This window comes from Poeciliopsis prolifica, unplaced genomic scaffold (assembly GCF_027474105.1).
Source record: "Poeciliopsis prolifica strain line A6 unplaced genomic scaffold, Auburn_PproV2 SCAFFOLD041, whole genome shotgun sequence".
Taxonomy (NCBI): domain Eukaryota; kingdom Metazoa; phylum Chordata; class Actinopteri; order Cyprinodontiformes; family Poeciliidae; genus Poeciliopsis; species Poeciliopsis prolifica.
The window spans coordinates 1,840,001-1,850,344 of record NW_026562416.1 but is presented as its reverse complement, the minus strand read 5'-3'; the positions used below and the strand labels follow the sequence as shown (position 1 = coordinate 1,850,344).

Genomic DNA, 10,344 nt, shown 5'->3' with positions numbered 1-10,344 from the left:
TTTTACTGTCAGACTTTGTATAAAAATGTAAATAATCTGTCCAGGTGTGCAGCTGAGTCACTTGGGAAATGAAAACTGAACTCTAATAATTAAAATCTATTTAATTATGCATAAATAACAGTCTATTTATCAATCAAGTAATGTGATTGATAAATAGACTTTCATTATGCAGCTTTTCAAAGTCAAACCTCTTCCTTCAGTTTCATGAGGAAGTTTAATCAACACAAAGCAGCTAAATCTGAAGATCTGGATCTTATTGTGTCTCCGGCGTCGACAGAGGAAACGTCGAAACGTTGATGGTGAGTTTACATCGTTTTTCTTCCAATGGAAAATCTGAGGAGAAAAAAATCATTTAGCTGGAAAAATATGAGATATTGTTTCATCTTTGGCTCAATTTTGTGCGGTTTGGTTCTTTTAGGTGTTAATGAAGCAAATATTCACATGTTTTTAAATATATTTCCTGGGATTATGATCAAAAAAGCCTCTTACATTTTATCATTTATCTTTGTGTTGTGTATGGAAAGCACTGAGGATTATAGATCAGTGATTTCACAGCCTAAAAACTGATTTGTTGATGTAAATTTTGAGGTTCATGTTTGCAGAAACTCGGTTTTCTAGAAAAGACGAACAAAATAAACATATTAAAGGTCAAAGGTCATTTCTTTAATTCTGCTTGTCAGAATAAAGTTTCCCCGTGATGAGACGTCCAAAGAGCGAAGAAGAAGGAAACGCAGCAGGTTGGTGATGAACACACACACACACACACCCACACACACAAACACACACACACACACAGACACACACACACACACACACACACACACACACACACACCTACACACACACACACACACACACACACAGACACACACACACACACACACAGACACACACACACACAGACACACACACACACACACACACACACAGACACACACACACACACACCTACACACACACACACACAGACACAACACACACACACACACACACACACACACAGACACACACACACACACAGACACACACATACACACACAGACACACACACACACGCGCACACACACACACACAGACACACCCACACACACACACACAGACACACACACCCCAGACACACACACACACACACACACACATGAATTTATATATATATATATATATATATATATATATATATATATATATATATATATATATATATAAATATATATATATATATATATATATATATTTATAGCTAGATAGATCTATCTATTTATCTATACATATATATATAGTTTTCAAATCGTTTCCGATTAGTTTTGGTTCAGACTTATAAAAGTCTGTTTTTGTTCCATGTTTTTACATTTTCTTTGTCCAAATCTGCCTTTAATGAATAAATGTGGTTGTCTTATTTTCTGTTTCGAGTTAGCAATAAAAATGTTGAAATAGATGAATTTGAGCAGTGATGTTGGTGAATGTGGGGGAAGCCGGAGCGCCCGGAGTGAACCCACACCTACACGGGGAGACATTTCCCCCCGTGCAGTCCTGGCTTTTTAATATTAAAATGTCCAATTAACATCATCTGAACCTCTTTATCCAATTATTCCCAATCAGCCAGCTTTGAAATTTAATGTGCTGGAGACATAATTTCATGTCTACAGTGGATGGACTTTATTTCTGTTTGTGAATTTCCGCAGAAGTGACGGAGATACAGCCTTCCTAAATCGTTTCCACAGAGATAATTTTTTCATGGGTCTTTCTTGATCACAGTTATCCTTCTCCTCAGCTGACTCTTCTGCAGCATGAGTCTCTGAGTCCTGACTTGATGTTTGTATTGTATCTTCATTTAATGTGACATTTCTCTGTGGAGGTGATGTTCTCTGGTCTCTCTCTGGTCTCTGGTCTCTCTCCCCTTCTGTCCCCATTTCTGCAGAAGTCGTCTGGGGGATCTCTGCTACTATGTCTAAATAATTTCTTGGTATTTTAGTGTCTTCAATCAACTTGTTATTCGTCTCCACTGGGATGACAACAGCTTCCATTTCAGCTCTCATTGTCATCTGCTTTTTTTTCTGACATTTAGATTCAGTCAATTCTTCTGAAATGATCTGCTGAATGATCACTTCTTTAGTTAGAATCTGGTTTATAACAGAGGCTGTCTGAAGCCTTCTGCTTCTGAAACTCCCTGTTTACTGCTTGCTCCAGAAACCCTGTCATTATTTAAGGTTTCCAATTCAAAGCCAGGTTTCTTTGTCGATTCTATTCTGTTTTGACTTGTAGATATCTTGTACAGCTTTTTCTGCCCATCCTGGTACCCATTCAGATCAGCCCACTGAGTTTCAGAGGGCTGATCTCTTAGAAATAAAAATATCTCAACTTGCCTAAAAATTGTTTGTCGGACTGGTTTGAGGCGGCATCTAGTGTCCAACACATGAATCTCAACTTGCCTAAAATTGTTTGTCGGACTGGTTTGAGGCGGCATCTGGTGTCCAACACATGTATCTCAGGTTGCGTATAAAGTGTTTGTCGGACTGGTTGCAGGCGGCATCCAGTGTCCAACACATGAATCTCAACTTGCCTAAAAATTGTTTGTCGGACTGGTTTCAGATGGTATCTATTGTCCAACACATGTATCTCAACTTGCCTAAAAAGTGTTTGTAGGACTGGTTTGAGGCGGCATCTAGTGTCCAACACATGTATTTCAGCTTGCATAGAAAGTGTTTGTCGAACTGGTTTCAGATGGTATCTAGTGTCCAACACATGTATTTCAGCTTGCATAGAAAGTGTTTGTCGGACTGGTTTCAGAGGGTATCTAGTGTCCAACACGTGTATAGCAGGTTGCATAGAAAGTGTTTGTCGAACTGGTTGCAGGCGGCATCTAGTGTCCAACACATGAATCTCAACTTGCCTAAAAATTGTTTGTCGGACTGGTTTGAGGCGGCATCTAGTGTCCAACACATGTATCCTAGGTTGCATAGAAAGTGTTTGAGGGACTAGCTTCAACTGATTGCTGGTTTCTTGTGCGTCTTGCTCTGTTTCCATTGCAGCAGACTTGTGATCAACTGTTTGTGGGCGATTTTCTGACTCTGTCTGAGTTTCAACAGAAATCATTGGACTCTTTCTTCGTCTTCTTACGGACAGTATTTTCCTCATCATGTCTTTCTGTTTTTTAATTTCAGCAGTTAGTTTCTTATTTATGGCAGACATCTCATCAAGTTGTTTCATGAGGTACTTCTGTACTGCAATATGGACCAGTTGAAATTCCATCAATTTGGCTACACACTCACACTTTGGATGACTTGTTGCCTTTTCAGAGGGGTAGGAAGCATTTTGGGTACCAATGATATCAGGGAAAAAGCTGACATCTACATGAGGCTCTGAGTCGGGGAGCGTTTTCCAAAATGTCTTTGGTCCGCTGCTGGGCAAAGTTACCTGATGACTTTGTTGTTCTGCCAGAGGACCATTACTGATGTCTTCATTTCCAGCAAAAAACGACAGATCAATGCAAGCACCTTCCTCGGGGAAGGATTTCCACAACAGTGGGGTCCTCTGGTTGCGCTTACTTTTAGAAAGGTGTTTCTCCCCTTTTTGATTGACTTTCCTCAGTGAGCTGGAGATGTTTTGATCTTCGGCGTCCGGCTGTGTGGTAGAGATCGCCGTGCTGTCAGGAAATCTTTCCTCTTTCAAGGATGCGCCTTCGTCACGTTCTTGTGAAACCATTGAAAGATTTTTTGTTCCAATGATATCAGGGAAAAAGGTGACATCTACATGAGGCTCTGAGTCTGGGAGCATTTTCCAAAATGTCTTTGGTCCGCTGCTGGGCAAAGCTGCATGATTACTTTGTTGTTCTGCCAGGGGACCATTACTGATGTCATCATTATCAGCAAAAAACGACAGATCAATGCAAGCACCTTCCTCAGGGAAGGATTTCCACAAAAGTGGGGTCCTCTTGTTGCGCTTAGTCTTAGAAAGGTGTTTGTCCCCTTTTTGATTAACTTTCTTTAGTGAGCTGGAGATGCTTTGCTCTTCGGCGTCCGGCTGTGTGGTAGAGATCGCCGTGCTGTCAGGAAAACTTTCCTCTTTCAAGGAAACGCCTTCGTCACGTTCTTGTGGAGCCATTGAAACATTTTGGGTACCAATGATATCAGGGAAAAAGCTGACATCTACATGAGGCTCTGAGTCGGGGAGCGTTTTCCAAAATGTCTTTGGTCCGCTGCTGGGCAAAGCTGCCTGATGACTTTGTTGTTCTGCCAGGGGACCTTTACTAGTGTCATCATTATCAGCAAAAAACGACAGATCAATGCAAGCAGCTTCCTCGGGGAAGGATTTCCACAACAGTGGGGTCCTCTGGTTGCGCTTACTCTTAGATAGCTGTTTGTCCCCTTTTAGATTGACTTTCTTTAGTGAGCTGGAGATGTTTTGCTCTTTGGCGTCCGGCTGTGTGGTAGAGATCGCCGTGCTGTCAGGAAAACTTTCCTCCTTCAAGGAAATGCCTTCGTCACATTCTTGTGAAACCATTGAAAGATTTTTTGTTCCAATGATATCAGGGAAAAAGGTGACATCTACATGAGGCTCTGAGTCAGGGAGCGTTTTCCAAAATGTCTTTGGTCCGCTGCTGGGCAAAGCTGCATGATGACATTGTTGTTCTGCCAGGGGACCATTACTGATATCATCATTTCCAGCAAAAATCGAAAGATCAATGCAAGCACCTTCCTCGGGGAAGGATTTCCACAACAGTGGGGTCCTCTTGTTGCGCTTAGTCTTAGAAAGGTGTTTGTCCCCTTTTTGATTAACTTTCTTTAGTGAGCTGGAGATGTTTTTGCTCTTTGGCGTCCAGCTGTGTGGTAGAGATCGCCGTGCTGTCAGGAAAACTTTCCTCTTTCAAGGAAATGCCTTCGTCACATTCTTGTGGAGCCATTGAAACATTTTGGGTACCAATGATATCAGGAAAAAGCTGACATCTACATGAGGCTCTGAGTCGGGGAGCGTTTTCCAAAATGTCTTTGGTCCACTGCTGGCAAAGTTACCTGATGACTTTGTTGTTCTGCCAGGGGACCATTACTGATGTCATCATTTCCAGCAATAAACGAAAGATCAATGCAAGCACCTTCCTCCGGGAAGGATTTCCACAACAATGGGGTTCTCTTGTTGCGCTTACTCTTAGAAAGGTGTTTGTCCCCTTTGTCATCTACTGTCTCCAGTGTGTTGGTGATTGGTTCTTTTTCAGCTGGCATTGAAGAGTCCTGCAGTTCGATATTCTCGGCAGACTTCTTCAGCTCCTCAGCTGCGTGCAGCTCCCACCACACTGCAAATGACATCTTCTTCTTTTTGCGCTTGGGTGGCTTGGGTGGTTGTAACTCCCTTTCCACGATGTTGTCGGATGCGACCTCTTCTACTGTCTGTTGGTTGGACTGCATTGTATCCTTTTGTTGATTCGGGTTGTTAATTAAAATCACTTTTCTAGAATCGGTAAAATTTCAAGTTAAGTTTGATGTCAATCTCCTAAAGAAATGAGCACCAAACAAGTTGAAGATCTTACTGTGAACTGCTAAACAAACTCTCAAGACGAACGTATCACCAACGGCTGCTAACAGGTTGTGACATCAGTAGATCGATGTGAGGAACTTTTATAATCGCTGGTGATGTCAGAATTCTGCCTTTGGAGTCACATTGTGATGTCATAGTTTCAGAAAATGTCAGTGGGCTTTTAAACTGTCACTGGTTGCCATAGTTATCAGTGACTATGGTAACCATGGCAGGTGAGGCAGGTAAGGCAGAGCCTCACCTGTAATAATGGAAAAATATGATAAATAATTTATATTGCTATTTTCCCCCTGCCAACATAATAATAGTATAGTTTTAAAAAAACTTTCTGAATATATATATATATATATAATATATATATATATATATATATATATATATATATATATATATATATATATATATATATATATATATATATATATATATACTTCTCTCAGCTAATTACAACGGCTGAGTGAAGTACCATCAGAAAGTCTCATTGAGAATGTGAATGCAGCATTGAGAACGATCCCTACCAACACCATAACAGAAACCAATGAGCTGATCTACAACTCAGCATCAGTGATCCTTGAGATACTTGGCTATAAGAGCAACCATGAGACCCAATACCCACCATGGAAAAGACGGTTAGAGGCTAAAATAAGGTAACAAGGAGGGAAGTGAGCCAACTGTCAGAGCTCCACAAGGGTACAATGAAAAGACCAGTACCCAGAAAGTACAGGCAGATGCTCATACCTGAAGCACTTGAAACTGCCAAACAAAGGCTCCAAGCCTTGGCCAGCGCCTAAAGAGATACACAAGGGAGAATGAATCCAGAAGGATTAACCGGCTCTTCTCCACTCAACCAGCTAAGGTGTACTCTCAATGGCAGGGTAATAACAACAGAGCAGACCCACCAAGGCTGGAGACTGAACAATACTGGAAAGGCATATGGAAAGGGAGGCGTCCCACAACAGCAATGCACAGTGGCTGATCTCTCTACGAGAGGACCACAGCAACCTCCCTGAGCAAGCCCGGTAACCATCACTGTGACAGATGTCCAAGAAAGAGTCTCAGGTATGAAAAACTGGACAGCACCAGGGCCTGACATGATCCATGCCTACTGGCTAAAGAAACTCACTGCTCTCCATGAGCGACTGGCAGCCCAAATGAACCAGCTGCTACAAAGTGGGACTCACCCTGAATGGTTAACTGAAGGGCGGACAATCCTAATCCAGAAGGATCCATCAAAGGGTCCAGTCCCACCCAACTACCGACCAATAACCTGCCTCTCCACAACCTGGAAGCTCATGTCAGGCATCATAGCGGCCAAGATAAGCAAACACATGGATAAACACATGAGCACGGCACAGAAGGGTATCGGTGTAAATAGCAGAAGAGCCAAACAGCAACTCCTCATAGACCGCACAGTTGCCAGAGACTGCAAAACCCGACACACCAACCTGTGCATGGCTTGGATCGATTACAAGAAAGCCTATGACTCAATGCCGCATACTTGGATCATTGAATGCTTAGAGATGTAAACATCAACAGGACTCTGAGAGCCTTCATTGCAAACTCGATGAAGCTGTGGAAAACCACCCTTGAAGCCAACTGCAAACCACTTGCACAAGTGTCCATCAAATGTGGCATATACCAAGGAGATGCTCTGTCCCCGCTACTGTTCTGCATAGGCCTGAACCCCCTCAGCCAAGTTATCAACAAGACTGGCTACGGATACAGACTCAAAAATGGGGCCAACATCAGTCACCTCCTCTACATGGATGACATCAAGCTGTATGCCAAGAGTGAGCGAGACATCGACTCACTGATCCACACCACCAGGATCTACAGCACTGACATTGGAATGTCATTCGGACTAGAGAAGTGTGGTCGGCTGATCACAAAGAGGGGGAAGGTGATCCGCACAGAAGGAGTCTCACTCCCACAAGGAACAATAGCAGACATAGAGGACAGTTACAAGTACCTAGGTATACCACAAGCAAATGGCAACCTTGATGAGGCCACAAGGAAAGGAGCCACAGCTAAATACCTCCAACGAATAAGGCAAGTCCTGAGAAGCCAGCTCAATGGCAAGAACAAAATCCGTGCGATAAACAGCTATGCCCTGCCAGTAATCAGATACTGCTGGAATAATTAGCTGCCAAAGGAGGAGATAAAAGCCACAGATATTAAGACTAGAAAGCTACTAACCATGCATGGAGGGTTCCATCCCAAATCCAGCACCCTGAGACTGTACACTTTATTTAGGCAATTCATTTTAAATAGGTCACAATCCATCACAGAAATGATTAAGCATTATTAATAAATGGCCAGTGTTTCTGTGGCTGGTGGGCTCTCACAGCTCTGTGACGTGATGTGATTGTAAAAATCTCTGACTGTGAACATTTCAAACTCAATTTCAGATAAATGGGGGAAAAAAATCCTGTATGAAGTGAAAACTGCAGGTTCTCATCTTTAAATAAATATAAATGAAATCATTTTAACATGGCTGAAGGTTAACAGTCTTGAATTGAAGAAGTTTTGATGAATAAATTCAGATTATGGATGTGGGAGGAGGCAGCAGGTGAAGATAATCTTAGAGGCAACAGGAAGCTGCACAGGATATAAGATATGAACATTTTTATGATAACTATCATTCTGTTCTGCCTGCAGAGGACAGACAACACATTTATGGTGAGTTTTAAAACTTTTATTCTGACTGACACTTTATTGTCACTTTGTTTAAAATCTTGGATTTAATCTGATAATATTACGTTTGGACCCAGAAAATATTCAGAACTCATAAAACAAAAGACTGAATGAATAACTGATTAAATTTTCAGATGAATTTTTCAGCTTTTCTCATCTATCTGTGCGTCACCGTAAAAAGTTGACGCACAACTTTTTGCGTCAACAAAAGTTGTGCTAGTTACTTTTCTGCTAGCAACTAGCAGAGAAGGACTGCTAGTAACTAGTAACTGTTGAAGCTGCAGCAGGTTAGCCTGTCGACCAGCAGCTGTGCTTCCTGATGTGGGTTTTGTGTGCAGCTCGTCTGGAGCCACAGCAGCTCCCAGGAGCATCACTTCATCACAGGTCCAACCAGTTACAGCCTCCTGGGGGAGAGGGCGCCCTCTGCCGGCTGCAGTGCGTACAGCATGCTGCTGTTTCTTGTATTGCAGTTTTTTTCATGACTTCAACTCGAAAGGTGTTTGCCCGAGGTACCAAACAGACTGGGAGCGCTCCTGGGAGCTGCTGTGAGCAAATGTTAATGTTTGTTTTTATTGAGAACATGCTGCTGCACTGTCAATTTATTCCTGGCAAAACATCGTCTTCAACACCTTTAAACAAAGATAATTATTAATAATAAGAAATAAACTGCAGTTAGATGTGAAATGATAAACTTGATGATAATGAATTAGAAAATCTGTGATTCTTTTATTAGCGTTGGAGTGAAGCGTCTGCATGATGAATCGTCCGCAGAATCCTGAAGAAGGTGAGAATGAAGTCAAATTTATTTCAAGTCATATTTGATACATGGAGCATTTTCACACCTGAAGGCAACATATGCAACCCTTCTTTGTCCAATCCAGAAGATTTTTCCCCTATACATTAAATTAAATAAATAACCCCAAACAAACTACTAAGCAGCAGCTCCCCATCAGCAGTTAACATAAGTAAAATTAAACATAGCTAAATGGATAATATTAATGATGATTAAAGTTAAAAACACATGCAAAACATGGCAAAAACTGCATGTTATCAAATTTGTCTAAAATTTATGTTAGAATATAATACCAGAAAAGAAAAGACAGAGCTGACTGTAATACTTACCACAGTCACAGACAGCAGCAGAGGAAGAGCCGTCATGGAGTCAATCACTGGAACAACCAAACCAGTATGGATAACTGGGAACTGAGGGACTTTAGGGAAGATTGACATTAATAATTTACCAGAACTAAAATGTTCTGTGTGGATCTTGTCAACCAGTCTCTCAACGCAATTGATCAAATTTACCTTTTAATTCTTGTAAGGCACTTTTATTGCCTTGTTGCTGGAAATGTGCTATAAAATAAAATAACCTGCTTTACCTGTCAAGTGCAGCAAAACAGATTTTAAAACTTCAGTTAATTTCCAAAGAAATAACTTGTTGATTAAACAAAATTAATTCAAAGAGTAAACAAATAATAAACTTCACAATTATGAAAGTTAATTTAGAGTTCTGCTCTAAATGCTCCTCAGGTGAAAACCCAAGCAGAACCTCCAAGCCGCCAGCAGGGGGAGCAGTTCTGCTGATTCTGGGATCTCTGCTGGCTGTGACTTTTGTCATCATCTACAGACTTTGTGAGTTCATCCTGATGAAACAGTTTTTCACTGAATGTAATTCTTGAAGGTCAAAGGAACAGACAGATGATCGGTGCGAATACGTTGACTGAATTCTGTCTTGAACTTTTGTCTCTCTCTTTCTTCAGCGTTTGTTGTTGTGCATAACAGAGAAAGTTTCCAAACCCTGGAGGAGGAGAATGAAGCTCTGAGGAGAAATATCTCAGGTGAGACAGTCAGAGTCTGAAGGTTTCCAGAAGAGTCAGACTGACGGTGTCTTTCAGTCTGGAGATGATCAAATTTCTAAATAAACAGTCAGTGAGTCTCTGCAACATTGCATCAGATTAACATTTGATTATGTTTTAGTCAAGTTCACCAACAAGAAGCCAAAGTGTGAAAATGTTTGTTCATCTGAAAATGACTGACTGAGGTCAAAACTGTTTTCATTTCTCTAAAGAGTTAAAATCCACAGAGCAGCCAACATGTCCACCATGTCTTCCAACTCCTGAAGAA

The 10,344-nt window shown here is 41.4% G+C and overlaps 1 protein-coding gene across 2 annotated transcripts in view; it reads left to right on the top strand.

Annotated features, from left to right (window-relative positions):
* The first annotated feature begins 269 nt into the window (after window positions 1-269).
* The window catches only part of LOC129375925 (C-type lectin domain family 4 member E-like), an 11,209-nt gene continuing 1,134 nt past the window's right edge, over window positions 270-10,344 (top strand). Inside the window, exons 1-7 of one of the 2 annotated variants that reach the window (XM_055055301.1) lie at window positions 287-299; window positions 681-737; window positions 8,185-8,205; window positions 8,954-9,004; window positions 9,751-9,852; window positions 9,981-10,058; window positions 10,289-10,344. The exon at window positions 10,289-10,344 is cut by the window's right edge and continues 4 nt beyond it. In XM_055055301.1, coding sequence (XP_054911276.1) covers window positions 8,974-9,004; window positions 9,751-9,852; window positions 9,981-10,058; window positions 10,289-10,344 — 267 coding nt within the window. In that variant the 5' untranslated portion in view covers window positions 287-299; window positions 681-737; window positions 8,185-8,205; window positions 8,954-8,973. Of the gene's footprint in view, window positions 300-680; window positions 738-8,184; window positions 8,206-8,953; window positions 9,005-9,750; window positions 9,853-9,980; window positions 10,059-10,288 lie in introns of both variants that reach the window. The other variant, XM_055055303.1, reaches the window with a different exon arrangement.